Source organism: Trachypithecus francoisi, unplaced genomic scaffold, assembly GCF_009764315.1.
Source record: "Trachypithecus francoisi isolate TF-2019V2 unplaced genomic scaffold, Tfra_2.0 Lachesis_group11, whole genome shotgun sequence".
NCBI classification, from domain to species: Eukaryota; Metazoa; Chordata; class Mammalia; order Primates; family Cercopithecidae; genus Trachypithecus; species Trachypithecus francoisi.
Window position 1 is genome coordinate 76,978,112 of NW_022681456.1, and position 23,747 is coordinate 77,001,858.

At 42.2% G+C, this 23,747-nt stretch overlaps 1 protein-coding gene across 20 annotated transcripts in view; it reads left to right on the forward strand.

Moving 5' to 3' along the window:
* The window catches only part of R3HDM2 (R3H domain containing 2), a 189,561-nt gene that overhangs the window by 128,222 nt on the left and 37,592 nt on the right, over positions 1-23,747 (forward strand). For 5 of the 20 annotated variants that reach the window (XM_033221566.1, XM_033221565.1, XM_033221558.1 and 2 more), the window contains 11 exons: positions 4,728-4,751; positions 7,183-7,224; positions 10,458-10,544; positions 11,168-11,294; positions 12,473-12,551; positions 13,250-13,309; positions 14,085-14,225; positions 15,094-15,202; positions 17,915-18,010; positions 21,521-21,552; positions 21,651-21,704. In XM_033221566.1, the coding sequence (XP_033077457.1) occupies positions 4,728-4,751; positions 7,183-7,224; positions 10,458-10,544; positions 11,168-11,294; positions 12,473-12,551; positions 13,250-13,309; positions 14,085-14,225; positions 15,094-15,202; positions 17,915-18,010; positions 21,521-21,552; positions 21,651-21,704 (851 nt within the window). The remainder of the gene's footprint in view (positions 1-4,727; positions 4,752-7,182; positions 7,225-10,457; positions 10,545-11,167; positions 11,295-12,472; positions 12,552-13,249; positions 13,310-14,084; positions 14,226-15,093; positions 15,203-17,914; positions 18,011-21,520; positions 21,553-21,650; positions 21,705-23,747) is intronic. The other 15 variants (XM_033221559.1, XM_033221568.1, XM_033221560.1 and 12 more) reach the window with 9 other exon arrangements.

The following is a 23,747-nucleotide window of genomic DNA, read 5'->3' on the forward strand; positions in this document are numbered from 1 at the left end:
AAACTCTTGGCCTCAAATGATTCTCCTGTCTTTGCCTCTCAGACTGCTGGGATTTTTGTAGGTGTGAGCCACTGTGCCCGGCCAACATTCTTTATATCTGAATAGAAGTGGAAATGTGTAAGAATCAGTCACTTTTAAAAACACTTGATTCTCTTTAAAAACTCCAGCTTCAGCTCTCAAAATAAAATCTTCCATTTTTGTCATGTAGTCCACAATGAAGTCTAAAAAGGACAGTAAAATTCCTAATCTATTTGGGCCTGAGTTCACTGGTTCTTGCTGCATTTTGACTTTTTTTGTTACCAAAAAATAAACTGTATACAAATACATATTTAACAAGTCATAAAATGACTCATACAATAAACTCTTAAAACTTGAGCTTCCTGGCTTTACACACAGTGTTAAATTCATATCCTGGTTGTGTTAAAGCAGTCAGCATTTTTCTGGGTCAGAAATAGCCTCTGAGCTTGCCACTTGGTAAATGTGAGTAAAAGGAATTTCACTCTTTGTTTGCCATGTTGTTTTTCATCCAAATTCATACTGTAGTACAGAAATGATAGTAGTAGATAGTTAGCCAAACTTCCTCACGGGGTTCTTCTTTGATTTCTGCCTGGCCCGCCCAAACTCTGAGCCTCCTCTCATCTACTTGTTAGAGCCCTTCCTCTGTGGTCACTGCTGGTTTCTTCTGTTACCCAAGCCCAATAAATCCTTTCCTTCGTGCCCAGGGGTGAAAACTGATTTTATTATAAGTCAAGAGACAATTAACACTAGCAAGAAGTTAGATTAAAGCACAGGAACAACAACATTTTAGAGGATCTGGAAACTTGAAGCATAATTTTTCTAGACAATTCAATTCACATAAGGCTTGTCCTCTTTAAAGATTAAAACAGCAATAATATAAAGGAATGACTTAAAATTAGACAGCTCTCTGAGATATTTTGTTCTCTAGCTGCCTGCTTTTCTACTGTTTTTCCTCTTACAATTCACCAGTCTCTGCTCTGGCTGTTTTTCTTTCCATTATTACATGTGAGTTGTCATTCCCTACCAATTCTACCAGAGTTTGTGGAGACAGTCTGCCACTGTTCCAGCTGTACTTCCAGCCTCCACTGATACAAATAATGAATTTTAAATATTCGGTACAGATAAGTGATGAATGTTTCATTATGTACTGTCATGTTACATGAAAGATAATAATTAAATGAACTTTTGGGTCTAAGTTATTCTATTCTTAGGACACAATTATAAATGGTGTTCTGAATTTCTGTTTTGTGTACTTGAAGCTAGGCAGAAAAGAAGGGACATCTATAGGTTTTTTGTTTCTTTTTTTTTTTGAGGCTGAGTTTCACTCTTGTTGCCCAAGCTGGAGTGCGATGGCACAATCTTGGCTCACTGCAACCTCCGCCTCCTGAGTTCAAGCAATTCTCCTGCCTCAGCCTCCAGGGTAGTTGGGATTACAGGCACTCACGACCATGCCCGGCTAACTTTTTGTATTTTTAGTAGAGGTGGGGTTTCACCATGTTGGCCAGGCTGGTCTTGAACTCCTGACCTCAGGTGATCTGCCTGCCTTGGCCTCCCAAAGTGCTGGGATTGCAGGCGTGAGCTACTGCACCTGGCCCCATCTATAGGTTTTATATGCTTTATGGACACTCACTTAGTTTAAAAATGTCTTCAGGCCAGGCGCAGTGGCTCGTGCCTGTAATCCCAGCACTTTGGGAGGCCAAGGTGGGCAGATCATTTGAGGTCAGGAGTTCGAGATCAGCCTGGCCAACATGGTGAAATCCTGTCTCTACTAAAAATACAAAAAATTAGCCGAGCATGGTGGCGTGTACCTGTAGTCCCAGCTACTCGGGAGGCTGAGGCAGGAGAATTGCTTGAACCCAGGAGGTGGAGGTCACAGCCAAGATCACTCCACTGCACTCCAGCCTCGGTGACAGAGTGAGACTCCGTCCCACCCCACCCCACCCTACCCACACCCAAAAGGAAAAAAAAAAAAGTCTTCACCTGGAAATACAAATACAACGTGTTAGGGTTTGGAAGGGGACCTGCCTCCTCTCTGACTTGACTCCTTTTGCTGCTGATAGAGCAGGTGGAGCTACTGCTGCCATCTACTGGAGCTCGTGTTCCTTTTGCAAAATGCAGTCTTGTCAGCCTCCCTGGATCCTATGGAAGAGTACCTTAAGAAGCATTCTACTGCCTGTAATCCCAGCACTTTGGGAGGCCGAGGCGGGCGGATCACAAGGTCAGGAGATCGAGACCATCCTGGCTAACATGGTGAAACCCCGTCTCTACTAAAAAGTACAAAAAACTAGCTGGGCGAGGTGGCGGGCGCCTGTAGTCCCAGCTACTCGGGAGGCTGAGGCACGAGAATGGCGTGAACCCGGGAGGCGGAGCTTGCAGTGAGCTGAGATCCGGCCACTGCACTCCAGCTTGGGCGACAGAGCGAGACTCCGTCTCAGAAAAAAAAAAAAAAAAAAAAAAAAAAGGAGCGTTCTACTCTCTATCCATTTCCCAACATACCACTTACACCTTCATTAGCACTAAAAATTCTGCTTCTGAGCTGGGCATGTGGCATGTCCCTGTAATCCCAGCTACTTGGGAGGCTAAAGCAGGAGAATTGCTTGAACCCGGGAGGTGGAGGTTACAGTGAGTCAAGATTGTACCACTGCACTCCAGCCTGGGTGACAGAGTAAGACCCTGCCTCAAAAAAAAAAAAAAAAGAGCATGGCCAGGTGCAGTGGCTCATGCCTATAATCCCAGCACTTTGGGAGACCCAGGTGGATCACTTGAGGTCAGGAGTTCAAGATCAGCCTGGTGGATCACTTGAGGTCAGGAGTTCGAGACCAGCCTGGCCGATCACTTGAGGTCAGGAGTTCGAGACCAGCCTGGCCAACATGGCGAAACCCCCATCTCTACTAAAAATGCAAAAATTAGCTGGGCCTGGTGGCGCATGCCTGTAATCCCAGCTACTTAGGAAGCTAAGGCAGGAGAATCACTTGAACCCCTGGGAGGTGGAGGTTGCAGTGGCCTAAAATTGCACCACTGCACTCCAGCCTGGGTGACAGAGCAAGACCCCATCTCAAAAAAAAAAAAAAAAAAAAAGAAAAGAAAAAGCATTTCTGCTTCTCCTCTAGTCTTCCCTGGTTTTACACCCTGGAAGTCTCCCTGAGAACCTAAGTGGTCCTTTCAAAGAAGTCCCTGTTACGAATTGGAGCTGAAAAGCTTGGGGAAAAGGGACGTTCTTGATATATAATGTATGAGATATATCCTTGGGATCAGCAAGTGAAACTCAGAGAACATCTTTTGCATGGAAACAATGCTATAAAATGCAGGTTCTGAGATTCTGTTTAGAATGGGCAAGTCCTCAACACATACTGAACTTAGGTCCTGTGTCCTTTTTTTTTTTTTTTTTTTTTTTTTTTGAAATGGAGTCTCGCTCTGTCACCCAGGCTGGAGCATAGTGGCGTGATCTTGGCTCACTGCAACCTCTGCCTCCCAGGTTCAAGTGATTCTCTTGCCTCAGCCTCCCAAGTAGCTGGGACTACAGGTGCGTGCCACCATGCCTGGCTAATTTTTGTATTTTTAGTAGAGATGGGGTTTCACCATGTCAGCCAGGCTGGTCTCAATATCCTGACCTCAGGTGATCCACCCATCCTCAGCCTCCTAAAGTGCTGGGATTACCCGAGCCCAGCCAGGAATATCCTGTAGCCAACTTGGAGGCCAGGCACAATGGCTCATGCCTGTAATCCCAGCACTTCGGGAGGCTGAGGTGAGTGGATCACAAGGTCAAGAGATCGAGACCATCCTGGCCAACATGGTGAAATCCCGTCTCTACTAAAAATACAAAAAAATTAGCTGGGTATGGTGATGCGTGCCTGTAGTCCCAGCTACTCAGGAGGCTGAGGCAGGAGAATCGCTTGAACCCAGGAGGTGGAGGTTGCAGCGAGCCAAGATCGCACCACTGCACTCCAGCCTGGCAACAGAGCGAGACTCCATCTCAAAAAAAAAAAAAAAAGCCAACTTGGTAAGCCCTCTTAGTTGGGCTTTCTGCCTTTAAACTTGTAATCCCTTTTGATAAGTGTACCATATTGTTTTAGAAAGGTGGTTGTGAAATAAAGAACTGCCTGTGTTAACTCTCTTTAAACATTCTATGTGTCTTACTGCCTTAAGCCAAGTCCATTGTTTCTCAGCATGGTATATTGTGACCTAGTCTCTTGCCTATCAGCCATCACCTCTGACATCCAGTGCATCAGCATTATCTGATTCCTTGGTCCCTGTTATAAATAGGAGCTGAAAGTTTGGGAAAAGCATGCTTTGCCTAGAATGCCCACCTTAATATTCTTATCCTGACCTCCAATTCCTACCCCTACCAACATCTGTCTAATGCCTATTTATCCTTCAAAACTCAATCCAGATGATGTCTTTCTCTAGGAAGCCTTTGAAAACCTATTGTAGGTCTATATAGTATAATTCTTTGATCAATGTCTGTCTTCCTTACAGAACTATAAGCACTACGAGGCCCAGGATTAGGTCAGTTTTGGCTCACCATTGTATCTCTAAGGCCAACACAGGCATATAGCAGGCATTCAACATCTATAAATGTGTGAATCTATGGGTTGCTAGGTCTGAGTCAGATGCTTCTGCTGTGTGCTCCTGTAGCACTCCATGAGTACCTCTCTAGTACACTTAATGTACTGTATTGTAATTGTCTGTTTGTCTGTCTTCTCCAACAGGATTATGAGTTCCTTTTTGACAAGGTTTGTGCCTTTTATCTCCATATCCTCCAGTAGCTAGCATGATAACACAGTGTATATTAGGCTTTTAATATATGTTTGGCTGTTGAAACTATCTGTTCTGGGAAATAAGCAAATTCATTCATATATTGTTGGTAACAGTCTAAATTGGTACAACCACTTTGAGGGGCAATTTAGGAATTCTTTATAAAAAACTTTTAAATGGACTACAGATATACTATATTTACGTATGTATTCAATGATATGGTCGTTGTTTATACTAACAAAAGGTCAGAAACATCCTAAATGGTGAAACATTAGAGACTGGTAAAATAAGTTATGGTATAGCTACACAGTGGAATACTATGTAGCCATTAAAAATGGGGTAGATCTTCTATAGAATGATACTCATGAAAAAAAGTTTAAAAGCAAGGCTCACAGTAGTATGTACAATGTATTTATTTTTATTTTTATTTTTTTGAAACGGAGCCTTTCTCTGTCGCTCGGGCTGGAGTGCAGTGGTGCAATCTCAGCTCACTGCAACTCTGCCTCCCAAGTTCAAGCAATTCTCCTGCCTCAGCCTCCCAAGTAGCTGGGATTACAGGTGCCCACCACCACGCCTGGCTAATTTTGGTATTTTTTTAGTAGAGACAGGGTTTCGCCATGTTGGCCAGGCTGGCCTTGAACTCCTGACTTCAGGTGATTGCCCACCTCGGCCTCCCAAAGTGCTGCGTGAGCCACTGCCCCCAGCCAATATATTTGATTTTTTAAAAACCTGTGTGTACACATATACTAAGCTTATATATGCATAAAATATTCCTGGATATATCCAAAAGAACTTCAATACTGGTTGACCATTTAGGAGAGAACCAAGTATCTGGGGGACAATTACAATTGTCCCAGCTACAATTGTTAAAGGAGACTTACTGTTCTATATATACTCCCATTGTGCCTTTTGAATGTTTGTGCCATGTGTATGTATTGCCTATTTGAAAAAGTAGTGACAAATACTGCTTCATACTTCTGGACTATGAATCTTCCCTTACTGCAACAGATCTTACCACTGAGCCAGATCCACCATCATTTCTTATTCTTTCCATCCACCTTCTCAGTTCTCCATTTTGCATTGTGGCCATGTTATTTGCTAACTAGTGAAGAAGACCAAGAAAAGAGAAATCCTCACCCACCCAAGGCCATGCTGGTACTCTGTCTCTGACTTGTTTCCCCTCCCCTATCCTCCTGCCTCAGTTCCCTCTACGTCCCATTGGAGTTCCATTCCAAACATCTCAGAACTCCTAAGTGCCTCATCCCCATATATAACCCTACCCAACCTCTTCCCAAAAGCCCCCATTTTGACTTCTCAGATGTTTACAAATCTTATTAATTGGCTGTTCCTTCCTCATCCCACCTTATGCCTTCATTCTTTATCATCCTCAGTTTCTGTCCTGCCTCTTATCCACTCTGTCCCCTTTGCTCTGAAGGTCTTATCCCTGTCTTTTATGCTCCCTTCTTTGTATCCTGATACTCAGGGAAGGAGGCATTTGGGAAGAAGACTCTTCATTCCATTTTTGCAGCTATAGGAACAGATATTTTGGGTATCCTAAGTTGGAACAATGAATGTGTGTGTTGTCCTATAAAGATGTTATAAGTGATGGTTAGGGGCCATATTTCATATACATTATGGGTTAAATAGGCTTCTGTGAACAGGCTTGGGGGAAAAAAACACTCTTTCATGCTGTGGTAGTGACATTTCCAGAAGTATCCTAAATAGGACAGGATACCATGGTTTGTCCAAAAGTAGCTTTTGTCAGTCTGTGAAATAGGCCAACAAAATCAGTGTCTTCCAACCCTTTTTTTTTTTAATGGTTTTTGTTTTGTTTTGTTTTTGAGATAGGGTCTGGCTCTTGTCACCCAGGCTGGAGTGCAGTAGCATGATCTCGGCTCACTGCAACCTCCGCTTCCCAGGCTTAAGCCATCCTGCCACCTCAGCCTCCCAGGTACCTGGGACTACAGGTGCATGCCACCACACATGGATAATTTTTTTCTTTTTCTTTTTCTTTTTTTCTTTCTTTTTTCTTTTCTTTTTTTGTAGAGATGGGATTTCGCCTTGTTGCCCAGGCTGGTCTCAAACTCCTGAGCTCAAGGGATCCGCCTGCCTCGGCCTCCTGAAGTGCTGGGATTACAGGCATGAGCCACCACATCTGACCATCTTCTGATTCTCTTACTTAATGGTGAATGGTGATTTGACTGTAGATGGCCTGTAGTCCCTTTCCTGTCACAGTTGCTAGAGTTGTAGGTTGTAGGGAGAAACTCACATCAATTAGTCCTCGTCATGGTTTGGCTGTTGTTGTAATGGTTTTTACAGTTAGTGCTTTTTCTTTCTAAATATGTGTTGTTTTTAACTTACATGTTGATTTTCTTCCACCTTTAATATTTTCCAATTCCCTTCTAACAGAGGCGGACATCTAACCATGGTCATGCCAGGAAAAGAGCCAAGGTGAGAGCCCTTCCTCTGTAGCTTCTTTTCTAATGTTATTAGTAATACATTTCACAAGTGGACTTGTCATGAATATCTAGTTTGTTCAGATTATGTAGGCAGAGTTTTCTCGCCTGTACTCTGTACCCCAATTGTGAACCTGCGTAATACACACATGTACACCTACACATACACACCTCTAATGGAAACTGTATGCATACATAGGTGTATACACATTTGATGCCTGAAAGGCTACCCAGCTGGAGCCTTCCACAGAGCCTGAAAGAACTGGATACTAGTTGTGTTGAAATATCAGTTTCTCTGCTCACTCCTAGCTTCTCTAGGAGAATGGCTGCTTATATGAGTCTTTTTATTTCCCTTCCTTTTTTTTTTCCCTTGTGAATTTTCTTTAAGATTAAATCCTGCCCACTAAGAAAAATGACTCAACATTTTTGGATATCCTAAAAATACAGGCTTTTTTCTTTCCTGCTAATGTTTTACTTTTTTTTTTTTTTTTGAAATGGAGTTTTTTGCTCTGTTGCCCAGGCTTGAGTGCAATGGCGCAATCTTGGCTTACTGCAACTTCCGCCTCCCGGGTTCAAGCGATTCTCCTGCCTCAGCCTCCCAAGTAGCTGAGATTATAGGCATGCATGCCCGGCTAATTTTGTATTTTTAGTAGAAACGGGGTTTCACCATGTTGGTCAGGCTAGTTTGGAGCTCCTGACCTCAAGTGATCTGCCCACCTCGGCCTCCCAAAGTACTGGGATTACAGGCATGAGCCACCGCGCCCGGCTTCGAACTCTTGACCTCAGGTGATCCACCCGCCTCGGCCCCACAAAGTGCTAGGATTACAGGCATGAGCCACCATGCCTGGCCATTTTTCTTTTTTTTTGAGATGGAGTCTCACTCTAGCTGGAGTGCAGTGGTGCGATCTCGGCTCACTACAACCTCCGCCTTCCATGTTCAAGTGATTCTCATGCCTCAGCCTCCCAAGTAGCTGGGCTTACAGGCACACACCACTATGCCAGGCTAATTTTTGTGTTTTTAGTAGAGATGGGATTTTGCCATGTCACCCAGGCTGTTCTCGAACTCCTGGGCTCAAGTGATCCACCTGTCTTGGCCTCACAAAGTGCCAGAATTATAGGCATGAGCCACTGCACCCAGCTAACTTAATGTTTCACTTTTTAGGGGCAGGAAGAGGATTTTGCTTTTAATCATTATGTGATAAAATTAGCACCTCACAGATTATTTTAAACAGAGTTATCAGGGAAGACTACATGTGTTAGTATGTGATAGGTTTCTAATTTAGCTGCGAAGCAGTAAAGTATTAAATTTTTCTTGCATTGGGAAGAATTGCCTCCAAAATTAATAATTACGGTTGGCTACTCTGTTCCTCCAAAAAAATAATGATAGAATTTGGAGAGTGGCTCAGCCACTGTGTGACTTGAGTTTGAAGAAGGCGAAGAACTATAAATTGGCTCTGTGGCTTGTCTTGCATGGCCTGATCCATAGTGATGGGCTTGATGTTAAAGTTCAAAACAGAGGTTACTTACTCATACTTTAGTTCCTCTCAAATTTTTTGGGATAAGTAAGATAGCTATTATCTCCATTTTACAGATGAGGAAACTTGGGCTATAGGGATTGAGTGGCTTAACAAAGTACATTCAGTAGCAAGTGGCAGAATTAGGCGTGAAGTTAATTCTTCAGGCTCACAAGTTCTTTCCTCTGTACTGCACTACCTGGAGCATACCTGTCATGTTTTGTGCTTTGGTGTTTATTGTAATCCTTGGTTTTATTGTATTGAGTCTCTGTAAATGTTTATAGGTAGATTTCTAATGAGTCACCCTACAGTTTTTAGCTTTGAGTGGGTCACTAGGAGAGAAATGGTTTGCATAGTGGATTTCTGATATTTTTGGGATTCACCAGCTAGCAGAAGTAAAGCGGGCAGATTAGATTTTATTGCATTAAATCCCAAGTATTAATAAAGTTTTATCTGTCTTTTTTTTGTTTGTTTGTTTTTGGTTTTTTGAGATAGGGTCTCACTCTGTTGCCCAGGTTGGAGTGCAGTGGCATGATCACCGCTCACTGCAGCCTCAACCTCCCAGGCTCAAGCAGTGCTCCCACCTCAGCCTCCTGAGTAGCTGGGACCACAGTCATGTGCCACCGTAGCCAGCTATTTTTTTTTTTTTTTTTTTTTGAGACGGAGTCTTGCTCTGTCATCCAGGCTGGAGTGCAGTGGCATGATCTCGGCTCACTGCAACCTCCGCCTCCTGGGCTCACGCCATTCTCCTGCCTCAGCCTCCTGAGCAGCTGGGACTACAGGTGCCCGCCACCATGCCTGGCTAATTTTTTTGTATTTTTAGTAGAGACGGGGTTTCACTGTGTTCACCAGGATGGTCTTGATCTCCTGACCTCGTGATCCGCCCACCTCGGCCTCCCAAAGTGCTGGGATTACAGGCATGAGCCACTGCGCCCGGCCAATTTTTAAAAAAAATTTTTTTAGAGATAGGGTCTCACTATGTTGCCCAGACTGTGACTTCCTGGCCTCAAGTGGTCCTCCTACCTCGGCCTTCCAAAATGCCAGGTTTACAGGTGTGAGCCACCATGCTTGGCCTGTCTTTCTCTTACTCTTTTCTTAGACACTTCTTTCCATACCCTTGGCATCTCAGGTTTAGAGTCATTTAGCATTTATTGTCTACTGTATGCTAAGCACTATTTAATAATATGTATATTTACATACTATATATTATCTAATTCTCACAACAGGTTTTTAGATAATTGTAGGTATTTATCGCCATTTTCCTGAGGAAAAACAGAAACCTGGAGAGGTAAGGTAATTTGCTCAGGGTCTCATAGCTTGTAAGTACAAAAGCAGGAGTTGAAGCTAGGACTTTTAGCTCTCAGCCCCATTGTGTTTCTACTATGCTATGTTGATGTGTATTTGCATAAAGTTCTGAGACTGAAATTAGAGTACGGGGCTGAAGAGAGAAGAGGGCTAAGTGAGATAGTTTCCTACCATCTGTCCACGTAGCCAGCTTGTACATGTCTACTGTTGTAAGCAAGAGAAGTATCTTTCAAGTGAATCAGGAACTGGTGAGTAGGACCCATTTGAAAAAAACCCTTGTTTAACGGAAACAGCAACTAACAGAGCCAAAGAGGACACTTCATTCAGCTAAAAGCTTTCTGAATGTTCACCAAGGGAAGAAAGATATAAGATATATAAAAAACACAAAACTGAAAATTGTTTCTTTCAGTCTAATTCCAAGCTAAAGTTGGTGCGCAGCCTGGCAGTGTGTGAGGAGTCCTCCACCCCATTTGCTGATGGGCCATTAGAAACCCAGGTAGGTCATTTACAGGAGTAAGTGTGGCTTTTGCACTTGACAGTTGTTTGGTAAAATGTAGTACAGCAATCACAGCAACATCAGACTTGAAAATCAGGGTAGAAGGTACTTCAGAACAAAGCTGTTGTACTAAAACAGGGCATGGTCTCTCCTCCCAGCTGCGGGTTCCAGTGGCAGTGGCAGTGCTGACAGATCTGTGCCAGGGAGGAAGAGAACCCTAAAAAAGAAAAAAGAAAATAACCCCAGCATAGTTGACAGCATGAAGTATAGGACTTCATATCTTGACCACCTAGGATGATGTAGACAAGAAGATCCCAGAGCTAGATCTTATTTTCTTTTGTGTACCCTCCCGCTCTGGTGGTTAGAACCATTCCCACCCAATACCTATGCCAAGAACAGCCTGTGTAATTTGAGCTCTCCATAAAGTAGGCTGTGCTTGCTGGCAGAAAAAGCTATGCCTCTACCCTCTTGATAGAACAAAACTAAAACAGTTTAATTAGCAAAATAACACTAATCTGTAAGAGAGAGCTGCCACCCCAATATTTACCTTCTTTGAGATTCCAAGGGAGCTGCAAGAAAGTTAAAATCCTTTTCCCCCTTTGATTATCCTTTTTCCTCTTAAGGATATAATTCAATTGCACATCAGTTGCCCTTCTGACAAGGAGGAAGAAAAGTCCACAAAAGATGTCTCTGAAAAGGAAGACAAGGACAAAAACAAAGAAAAGATCCCAAGAAAGATGCTGTCCAGAGGTGAGGAGTCTTCCCCATCTCTTATCTGTTCTAGGGCTCTGCCCTTTACTTTTATCCTGAAGCCTGGTACCTGCTAGCCTTACTGGCCCATCAATTTGCAGTTGTTCTGCTAACTTGGTTGCTTGAGGAGATGCCTAACTAGGTTACTTTCTTTGTTTCTTTAACTGAACCTGCCTTAGGAGCTCACATGCCACAGACAGCCACTCCATATGCATTGGCATTATCCATGGGAGGACAGTGTAGTCAATTCTGATTTTACTTGTGCTCTGGAATAATGGTGATATTGATAATCATTGGTAGCAAATCCTCCAGATGCCATTTATATTTTGGTTTGGGTGATATGTGTTTATTTTTTTATTTTTATTTTTATTTTTTTGAGACAGAGTCTCCCTCTGTTGCCCAGGCAGGAGTGCAGTGGCACGATCTTGGCTCACTGCAACCTTTGCCTCCCAAGTTCAAGCGATTTTCTTACCTCAGTCTCCCGAGTAGCTGGGACTACAGGCACATGACACCACACCTAGCTAACTTTTGTATTTTTGTAGAGATATTTAGTTTCCCTATGATGGCCAGGCTGGTCTCGAACTCCTAACCTCAGGTGATCTACCTACCTCGACCTCCCAAAGTGCTGGGATTACAGGTGTGAGCCACTGCACCTGGCCTGGTTTTTTTTTTTTTTTTTTTTTTAATAATGCAGATTTGTCTCTATTATTCAACTGTCTTTGCCTTTAAACTCTTGTACTGGTAGCAAAAAGACATAGTCCATAAAAATGATAATTGATTAGAAAAGGCAAACAGGATTAAAAAATAATGTTTGGGCATATTTACTAAGATTCTGGAAAATTCAGCCCTGACTGCCCTTACCTGGAATTTATTTTCCTTAATAAAACCTGCTTTGTTTTGATCAGGACATTCAGTAAATACCTATTGATGACAGATGGCTTTTCAGTGTAATATTGATGTAATACTGTGGCCCAGATTATTTCTTCTGTTATTTTGATGTGGAATTTTGGGGTCTAGCGCATCAAGGTCATTCTGGATTTTATGTTAAAACCCTGGAAGTTTGATTTTGCTTTCCTATTCTTGTATCCCCTGGTTAGGTTGTGGACTTCTGCTTAGGATTAGATAGCATGCAAACCAGTTTCATTTATTTTAAATTTCTTTTGTTGTGGTGGTTCTAGACTCCAGCCAGGAATATACGGACTCCACTGGAATAGACCTGCATGAATTTCTTGTAAATACACTGAAAAAGAACCCAAGGTAATAATGTGATGGGTATAAGACGAAAAGGGGTTAGAGGATAGCAAGATTCCAAGAGGCCAAATGGCTTCCCAGAATTTTTCCATTCTTAGAATCTAGGATGCTCATCTCCGTGTCCCCCCAGTATTTGTCAGGTATAGTTTTATATTCTGTGAGGGATTCAAAATACTCTCACATTGAGGTTTCTGTTTTCAGAAGAATTGGGAAAAATTCTGTGAAAGAAGAATGCAGAAGCAGAGAAATATGAAGGCTTGGGAGTACACTGATTAAAAAGCACACATTGGGAGTGATAGTAAGAGCAGCTAAAATAAAAAGCACAGAAGGAAAAAACAGTTGATTGTACATAAGCTAAATTATAATTCCTTTAAAATTCTGTATATAACAAGATGGAATATAGAATGACGATTAGATTTATAATGTGTGTTTATATGAATATGTTGCTAACAGTGAGATTTCTGATATGGTATAACAAAGTATATGATTGGAGGACCTGCAAAATGTATACTCAGGTTGTTTTTCTTTTTAAAAATATTATAAAACAGGCAAGTGAGGCTTAGCAGCGTTATGGTTCATTACTGGATTTAGATATATACCTTTTTCAACTTCTATAATGAGCAAGTTGTGTTTTCAATCCCTGCTTTCAATGTCTATGGGAGGGCTGCTTTTTGTTTTGTTTTGTTTTAATCTTTTTTAAACAGGGACAGAATGATGCTGCTAAAATTAGAACAGGAGATTCTGGAATTTATTAACGACAACAAGTAAGTTACTTGCATGAAATACATATTTAGATGTGGGAGGGGGGCACTGGAAATAAATTTAAGTACAATTTTAGGAGATATTTCCCTTGAAGTGTCATTTTTGAAAACATACTGAAGTTTTTAAGTTATTATGTAGATTTCAGTTGAAAAATAATTTATATCTTTTCAGCAGCTCGCCCTTGTCCCAGATTTTACTATTCTTAAATGTCTTCCTTTTTCTTTATCAAACATCATCTAGGTGGGTGGGACCTAGGGCTTAATAAGTAGTCTTTTTTTTTTTGAGACAATCTTTCTTTGTCGCCTAGGCTGGAGTGCCATGGTACAGTCTTGACTCACTGCAATTCTGCCTCCTGGGTTCAAGTGATTCTTGTACCTCAGCCGTTGTGTAGCTGGGATGACAGGCACATGCCTAGTTAATTTTGTATTTTTTGTAGAGACGAGGTTTTGCCATGTTGACCAGGCTGGTCTTGAACTCCTGAACTCAATTGATCCACCTGCCTCAGCCTCCCGAAGTGCTGGGATTACGGGCATGAGCCATTGCACCCAGCAATGAGTAGTCTTAATGAGGAAAGTAGGTCATAGTAATCTGCAGAATACTGTAGATAAAGAAACTGAGAGAAACCTGTTTGGTTCCCATTTAGTAAATATCCATATTTCTTATGTCTGTTTCTCCTAAGAAACTTTCCACTTTAGGACACTCGTAAGAAAAATTAAAATTGGTTGTTATTGCAGTTGTTTGTCTTATTTCACTTTTTTCCTCCGTGTTTCCTTTCAGTAATCAGTTCAAGAAGTTCCCTCAGATGACCTCATATCACCGGATGCTATTACACCGGGTAGCTGCCTATTTTGGGATGGACCACAATGTTGATCAAACTGGGAAAGCTGTCATCATCAACAAAACTAGTAACACAAGAATGTAAGGGAGGAAACCATGGTTTGGGAAGACTTCCTTGGGATAACCTGCTGGGTTGGAAGAGGAAGGTGTAGGATCAGGATGTCTCTTGCAGATGGCCGGGCATGGTGGCTTACGCCTGTAATCCCAGCACTTTGGGAGGCCAAGATGGGAAGACTGGAGTTTGAGACCAGCCTGGTCAACATAGCAAGATCCTATCTCTATTACTTTTTTTAAAAAAAAAAGTTTTAAAATGGCCGGGCGCAGTGGCTCACACCTGTAATCCCAGCATTTTGGGAGGCCGAGGCAGGTGGATCATGAGGTCAGGAGTTCAAGACCAGCCTGGCCAAGATGGTGAAACCCCGTCTCTACTAAAAATATAAAAATTAGCCGGGCACGGTGGCAGGTGCCTGTAATCCCAGCTACTCGGGAGGCTGAGGCAGGAGAATCGCTTGAACGCCAGTGGCAGAGGTTGTGGTGAGCCGAGATCACGCCATGCACTCCAGCTTGGGCGATAGAGTGAGACTCCATCTCAAAAAATATATATATATTTTTAAGTATTTTGCAGGGAAGGGGTTTGGGGTTGGGGTTGGTTATATAATTAATTCCTACTCTTTCTAGATTCTAGAAAGACTGATGTTTCAGGAAGTCTGGCCTTAGCCTCTCTTCACTGATAGGATAGATATAACTATGGAGGAAGAGAAGTTATAGATCTATAAAGAACAGACCCTGAGGATTTCATTAAAACTTGCATGTGACTTTTTGGATTCCTTACTCCAGAAATTCCCTGAGTGTGAGTTGTATAATTTAGGAGAGCTGTACCTAATAGGTCTGCTTCCTAACAAAATGGTCTTTGTCCTCCTTTCCTTTCACATTTCTCTCCAAATCTCAGCCCTGAACAGAGGTTTTCAGAACATATAAAGGATGAGAAGAATACAGAATTTCAACAGAGGTTCATTCTCAAGAGAGATGATGTCAGTATGGACCGAGATGATAACCAGGTGAAGAATGGAAAGGGGTGGGCCTATACAGAGAGATTGCAGTAAGAGAAACTGGGAAGGGAGAAGAATTTTTGTGGGATGGAGAAAACTCAAAATATCTTAGTACCGAGAAATGTACTGAGCTATACTGAGTTGGCTTTGGCTTAATGTTGAGAACTGTTTATTTGTTGAACTGGATGCCACCCTCTTAGCCCTAGAGAGACATGGTGCTGAGGTTTGCTAGGTCATCTCATTTGGCCTGGAACTCCTTGGGTCTGCCACTGACTTCTAACACCACATCATTTGGAATAAAGCAAGGTTGATCCCTGCCTCAGCCTTGATCCAACTGTTGGTTTCATTCTTTTTTTTTTTTTTTCTTTAATAGTTAGGGATTTCTTTGGGAACCACAAAAAGCTACTTTGTCCCACTTCAGCTCTTATCCTAGCTTAGGGCTAGCCTTGAACTGGCAAAGTTGTGATCTAATTTACCCAATTATAAAGGTGTTTCTGATCCCTTTCTGCAAACTCCTTAATCTTTTTCCAACTCCTTCCACCAAGGTGAGTGAGTTAATTTGACATTTGATGCTGGGAACCTCAGATAGATCCCCTTTGTGATCCACTGCTATGGGAATAAGAAGGGAACAACCTCTCCCATCCCTTTAAATGGGCCTGGCTATTGCTTTGACCTCAAGCCTACCCTTTAGATAGTAAATGATTATTTGGGGGTTAGCTAAGAAGGTTTAGATCCAGCCTGCCTCTGCTTGGCCTCCAAAAGGGATTAGATTTGAAGACCATGGTTGAGTAGAGCCTACATGAATCTTGCTAATTAATAACTATAATAATATCTTACTTCTAGTGTCAAAATTAGTTTTCTTGGGATATTGTATGGTCTTGAGACCAGGACCTTTCCTGCTTGCTACTTGAGTATTTGAGGGAGTCCTTTGGAGAAAAGTGCCATTATCTACTGTGGACAAACACGCTGGGACTGATTAAAAACAAAGAAACTTACAAAAAGACAAAATTTAAAAAACGAGAAAGAGCCTTTCCATCCTGATGCCCTTCTCCATTTTCCAAAACCCTTTTTCTGTGGATCAGGAATTATCCAGGCCTAGAGGCACATTGGGGCAAAGTGGAGTCTGTCCCTATTGTGAACTTTTCATCTCTCAGCTTCAGGCTTGATCCAATAGGGTTGTTTCTGTGTACTTTCTGTCTGTGACGTTAATAATAAGATAATAATTGCTATCTTATTGAGTGTTTTCCCTGAACTAGGCTGTGTTCTAAACACATTGTATGCATTATCTCTTTTAATCCTCTTCACAACCCAATGCAGATGGGGGTTATTATCCCCACTTTACATATAAGAAAACTGAGGCTAAGAGATGTTAAGTTACTTTCGTAAAGTTATATTGCTGGGAGGTGGCAGAGCTGAGGTTCTGTTTCTTTCTACTTTGCCATTGGTTTACCTAGGGACTGAGGACAATATAGCTCGTTGAGGTCCTGTGTCTTCTTGGAATGGAATTTATAAAAGGACATTTGGTAGGATTTAGGTTCTTGAAGCTAATGAGAACTAAATCCAGGCAAGGTTGATATTCTTGAAGTTATGGCTACCTTTGGAGATTGGTCAAGATCAGGAAGACCAGCCTGGAGCAGCAGTCTCCTTAGTTGCTTCTTGTGAAGCTTTCAAAGCCTCTGGAGTGGAAGTCAGAATCTTATAATCTGGTGATATTCATTTGATGAGTTTTCTCCCTTAGAACTCCTTGCCTTCAAGAGCAGCACGGATAAGGATACTCTTATTACACCCTACCCTGGACAGTGTTGACCAATTGCAGGCCAGGAGAGGAAAGATCATGATGAGGATTTAGATGGTAGGCTACTCAGAGGTGGTGATTTGCCCAGCCATCCCTTCTGGTTACCTCACTACATTTTCTAGAGAATGTAAGGTTCTTCTCTATCCTCCATTTTCTTCTTTTCCTTGTCGATCTCTCTATCTCTCCCCTTCCTCCACTATACCTTACTTCTCTTCCTTTCTCTGCCCCTCTTTCTATCTGTTCTCCTTTTCTTTCTCTTTGTATTGCTCTGTTCTCTTTCTGCTTTATTTCTGTAATTTGTCTCTCCCCTTCCCCACCTCCAGTTAATATAGTTAAGATTAGGAAAAAAATGCTTAGACTTTGAGTTTAGCTTCGCCCTTGGGATTTCATTTCCAAGGCCCTCTTTGCTGAGCTGTGTGTGATTTGGGTCTTCAGGCCATGGCATTAGTGATTAATAAGGAATAATGCCAGGTGCTAGTTCTATAAACCTCCTCCTCTATGTTCAGCTCTGCTAAACACCTGTTTCTTCTCCCGTTTCAGCCTCCGTCTATCCTTTGCTTTCCCTCTAAAGCAGTGTTGTCCCTTTTCCCAGGGCTATTTTCTCGATCCTTACTGACTGGAGGCTACCTGATTACTAGAGGGGAGCAACCCAGTCCTTATAAATAGTTGTTATTCTTGATACTGGGTGGGTGGGAGGGGTGGGGAGATGGAGAGTCCCCAGCCATCCAGAAAACCTGATCTCCCAAACTGCATGGTCAGATGTACCCAGTGAAACCTCTCCAGGACTGGAAATTTTATTCTTTTTTTTTTTTTTCCATTTTTTTGATGGCAACTATAAACTTTCCCGGTTTCTCTTCCTTGCTGGTGTGCAGTGAGCTTGCAGTACGAGGAGAACTTAACTAGCTTAATTCTGCTCATCGATCTAGATCAGAGTTCCATTGCAGGATGGAAGGAGGAGCAAGTCAATAGAAGAGAGAGAGGAGGAATATCAAAGGGTCCGAGAGAGAATATTTGCCCGAGAGGTAAGTGTAGCATCTGAGAGTTGTCAGCCCATAGCTTTTAGCTCTTAAACGTTGGAACTGTGAATGGAATGAACCCTCCACAAATGTTTTTGGGTTTGTTTGTTTGTTTGTTTGTTTTATTTTAACCAACATCAGCCAACCCCAGATTTGATCTCTAAAACTAAATGTGGCTTATTGGGAAGCTGCAGATTTTCACTTATATTGTTTCAATACATTCTGCCATATGGCATACAAAGAGAACTAAAACTTGGAGTGGCTGAATTTGGTAAATTTGCCTAGACTGAAAATAGAAATGGTTTTGGCAGGGTCTGAATCTTGCCTCTAAAACCCTCCTCCTGCTTACCCTCTTTCACTCCCTCTATCCATTTTAGGCATCTTTGCTTCTAAGTGGAAGACATAGCGTTCACACAGGCTGTACATTCATCTTGTTTGACCAGCCTCATTTTTAGGATATGTTGGTGATTGTTAGAGCACAGGTCTGGCATCCATTCTCTATGAGCTCCACATTCTGCATGCACAGAGAGTACCACTATTCCCTCCAGTCTCTACCTGAAAAGGAAGTCTCTTTCTTCCTATATTTCTTACCTTGCTTCCTACAGCAGGACTAGCTCCTAGGGCTAAAAGCCAACATGAATCAGTTTAGGCAACGTTATTCTTAAATGTGTGGGCCACATCAAATATACTTGGTACCCCTGTATCTGGTTGCCTTTGCCTATCAGATTGAAGAGAAGAATAGCAGAAATTCAGGAAACATTGTGGGTGTACAAGAGGGAAACAAATCTCCAGAAAATGTAGTATCCAGCTATGAGCACCATCTCACAATCACATGAGTAACAAAAGAGGGAAAACCAGTCTCCCTTCATTGTCAAAAGATGGTCAGGGTTTTCTTTGTTTTTTATTTTGTTTTTTTTTTGTTTTTTTTTTTTTAGATAGGGTTTTGCTTTGTCACCCAGGCTGCAGTACAATGGCACAGTCACAGCTCACTGCAGCTTCAACCTCCTGGGCTCAAGCAATCCTCTTGCCTCAGCCTCTCGAGTAGCTGGGATTACAGGCACGCATCGCCATGCCTGGCTAACTTTTTTATTTTTTGTAGAGATGGGGTCTCACTATGTTGCCCAGACTGGTCTCAAACTCCTGTGCTCAAGTGATCCTTTCACCTCAGCCTCCTAAAGTGCTGGGATCGTAGGCATGAGCCACTGTGCCTGGCAAAAGATGGTCAGTTTTAATCAATATACTTAGATGAACACTACTCTCTTCCCATTCTCCCATTCTCCCCTTTCTCACGAGGGAAATATAAATATATATATATATAGATATCTTTTCATCATCATCATTAGTTTAGAAAAATACTGTCTCCAACTAAAAAACTGAACAACTCTATGTACTTGCTCCATTGTCTCAAGAGATCCTCACTGGGAACTGATATACAACAAACCTTCTGGCCCAAAGTCCAAGGAGAAGGAACCTTCTTACCTCCTATTATGTAGACTTCCATTCTGAGTCAGAAAAGTCCATCTTCCAAATTATTCAACCATAGCCCAAAGAGGGTTCTCTACCTTTACCTACAAACCAACTAGATGGAATGAGAGGAGAAATTTGTACATGGCTGTGGCCAACGGAATGGGTTTGTGGATAATAGTAGCAAGTACTGGTCGGGTGCAGTGGGTCACACCTGTAATCCCAGCACTTTGGGAGGTCGAAGCAGGTGGATCACCTGAGCTTGGGAGTTCGAGACCAACCTGACTATCATGGAGAAACCCCATCTCTACTAAAAATACAAAATTAGCCAGGCATGGTGGCACATGCCTGTAATCCCAGCCACTCAGGGGGCTGAGGTAGGAGATTGCTCGAACCCGGGAGGCAGAGGTTGCGGTAAGCCAAGATTATGCCGTTGCACTCCAGCCTGGGCAACAAGAGCAAAACTCCGTCTCAAAAAAAAAAAAAAAAAAAAAGTAGCAAGCACTTATATAGCACTTACCATCTTTTAGGCATTGTTCTTAGTACTTGATATAGATTAACTCAGTCCTCATACTAGGCCTATGAAGTAGTTTATATTATTTTCCCCATTTTATAAATGAGGAACTAAGGCACATAAAGGTTAAACAACCACCTAAGTTCACACTGCTAGTTAGCAAAAGAGCTAAGTATTTGAATTCAGCCTGGCTCCAGAGTCTATGCTCTTAACCCCCTAATGTAAACCACCTCTCAATCGCTTGCTCTGCTCTGGGCTCTTTAGATTAAGAAGTACCAGTGACATCGTAACCTAACTGACTATCTGTGATGTGTTCCTCTGCTTCACTTACACATGGAAAATGCCCCACTATGATACCATTAGCAAAGCTACAGATGTTCTGAAAGCACAGACAATTTATAATAGGGTATTGGAGCTAATTATGTACAACACTGGACTGTATCTACCTACAACCATAACAAAGGCAAAGTTAGCTCTTCTCTTTTTTTTATCCTGATTTCTAGTCTTCAAGCCTCTACTAATATATGTATTCTTCATTAGATTCTTGTAGATTTGTCACTTTGATTTCAGCACTTCTAACTCTTGTAGTGGTAGAGGCATCAGGAATCTCAGAAAGTCTAGACAAGGAACTATGGCCAAAGCCCATCATACTCCAAAGATTCCAAGTGGAGAGGAGCCTGGCTAAAGGGAGCTGATTAGGGGTGGAGTTATGGGGTTGGGTGTGGGAGCAGGAGGCAGCCCATAAAGAAAGGAAGTGGCAAGAAGGGTGTTTGGATGGAAATGCTGCTGCTGCAGCCTTCTCTGGAGCCTGAGCTATATATTGGAAAAGCTGCCCAGCATAGGCTCTGCTCTGCATAGAGCTCACTCTGCTCAGCAGCTGGACACTCTTGGTACCTTTTCCTAAAGCTTGGGAATCCACCACAATGCTCACTTCACTCAGCTCAGTGGCTTTGTCAGGAAATGATCCCCAAAGGGAATGTTTCAGGCTTTTAATTTTCTCATTTTTTCTAGGCCCTGAAAAGTACCTCCACAATATCCCACCCTCCTTGGGTCTCAGGTCAGAATGTCTTTCATTTTGGCCAATGAAGGAAACAGAAATGGAAAAGCCATTGAGGATGATTTCCAAAAACAAAGTTTCTTTCTCTTGTCTCCCTTTTCCCTTCCTTTGAACACACTCTTTAGGACCGAGGACATGAGTTGTTATTCCCAGGTTACCAATAAATTTAGAGCTAAAAAGGAAATAATAATTAGGTTAATACTTTCCTCTTCCTCCTTTTCACACTCCTGCCTTTGTCAGCCTCTTTTTTTAAAAACACCTCTCCGAAGGCTAAAACCACCAAATGCTCTTTCCCATTAAAGGTGAGAAGTCAGATTGGGTATGTGGGTGTGGGTCATCCTGTCCCTGGCCCCTCTCTCCCTGTTGGTGGGGTAAGCTTTGGTTTGAGGACCTTGGGTATTCATAGCATCATGGACATCCTTTTCGGTCATGCCATGCTGTTTTCTTATAAGTTATTTTCCGTTTTCTCCCCCTCACCTAGACTGGCCAGAACGGATATCTAAATGACATCAGGTTAGTACCACTTAGCATGTTCCCTGCTTCTCATTGAGCTTTGCCAGTGAGGTTAATATAATCCTGTAATGATGCTTTTCTTTGATGTTAACCAACAGACTCTCCAAAGAAGCCTTTTCTTCTAGCTCTCACAAGAGAAGGCAGATTTTTAGGTACCTCTGTGTGATCTATATCTCTCCTTTTTATTTTTAATTTTATTTTGTTTTGCTGTAATCTTTTCAGCAGAGTGGGTTTGCTCCATGCATGGCTGCTTGTGGAATAATTAAATTTGTGGTTTTTGCAACATTGGATATTTTTCCCCATTAAAAAAAAAATGGCTCCTGGTCAATGACTTTATTTGTATTGTGGCTGATTTCATTTTGAGTCCTAAATAGGTGGTGAAGGGGACCAAATAGGTGTGTCTGGGATAGGTACAGCTTCCTCCCAGAAATTTGCTGGAATTGGGCATTTTTTAAAGATTCAAACATATTTATAGTAAGGTACAAGAATGGGATCTTCTGGCTAACCTTTTCTGAATCTGTGGAAAAGATGTGTAGACATTATTCCTGACCCAGCATATCTTAAAGATATCTTTAAGAAAAAATAACACATATATATATAGAGAGAGAGACACACACACATATACGGACACCTCTATGTATATAGTTTTCTCTTGAGGCAATGTAATGTGTGAGAAAGATGACCTCAGAAAGGACCTGGCCAGGCACGGTGGCTCAGGCCTGTAATCCCAGCACATTGGGAGGCCGAGGTGGATAGATCACGAGGTCAGGAGTTCAAGACCAGCTTGGCCAAGATGGTGAAACCCTGTCTGTACTAAAAATACAAAAATTAGCCAGGCGTGGTGGTAGGCACCTGTAATCCCAGCTACTCAGGAGACTGAGGCAGAGAATTGCTTGAACCTGGGAGGCAGAGGTTGCAGTGAGCCGAGATCGCGCCACTGCACTCCATCCAGCCTGAGCAACAGAGCAAGATTCCGTCACAAAAAAAAAAAAAAAAAAAGGACCTAAGGGACCTGTCTGCCTTAGAATGGACTTAAAGTGTGTCCTTCATATGATCATTACTTACTCTGAATGCTGGTGCAACCTGTTGTATTAACTTCCCCAGTTCCCAATGTTCTCCATTTCCCTGCAAAGCAGGTATACTACCCTCCCTTTCATTTCAGTCTCTCAGTTCTACCCCAGAGGATAATACAAGGCAGTGTTAAGAGAATAGGATCTAGTCTGTTACCAACTCATTTTAAGTATATTCTTCCCAATTTACCAATAGAAAAACTAGAAAATACTGAGAACCTGAGTATTTAACACTAGAATTCAGGTCTAACCCCCTTTCCAAAGGGTTTCTCTCTTATGACTACTACACTTGATAAGGACTGTCTGACTAACTCAGATTTGAGATCTCACTCCTAGTACCCTAGTTGTCCTTTCCCTGTTGTCCTTTCTAAAGCTAGCCAAACCATGTGGAAATTGGGATAGTGAGATTTCCCATTCTTGGGCAGAGGATTTTCCATCTCTCTCAAGTCTTTTTTTCTTAGGCTATCCTGCCCTGCAGTTCATCTGAAAACCCCAGGCAGAGAGAGCCTTGCATTGTTGGTGGTAGTAGAGATAGAGTCCCCTGCATTAAAAACAAAAAAACAAAAAATCAAGATTCCTGTTTCACAGTCTGCACTTTGGGGTCATAGATCATCCCAGGATAACTATTAGAAATAGGAGTTCTAAACCAACTTCTATGTGTGAATTAATGCACAGTGCTTTACAGTCACCAGAGTATACTTTATCTGATTCAGTTCTCTCAACATCCTAATTTGGTCAGCTGGTTTACATGTAAGAAGACAAAAGCAGAGAGATAAGTGAATAGCCCAAGTTTACATGGCTAATAGAAGCAAAAATGGAGCTGATTCGTAGTTTAGTGTCCTCTTCACTACACCACACCAGCTCTCTACAGATGTCACCCCTTCCTCTCTTAGTAGTGTTACATTTGGAGCCCTAATCCAGATTCACTGATTAGAATGATGCTCTTTTTAGTGCTGTGGACCATCAGACTACATCAAACTATGCAGACAATAGTTTGAAAGATCTACTGAGCAGGTGCAGCCCTTTCCTCTCCAGACCTCTTTTTTTCTTTTTCTTTCTTTTTTTTTTTTTTTTTTTTGAGACGGAGTTTCGCTCTTGTTGCCCAGGCTGGAGTACAAGGGCGTG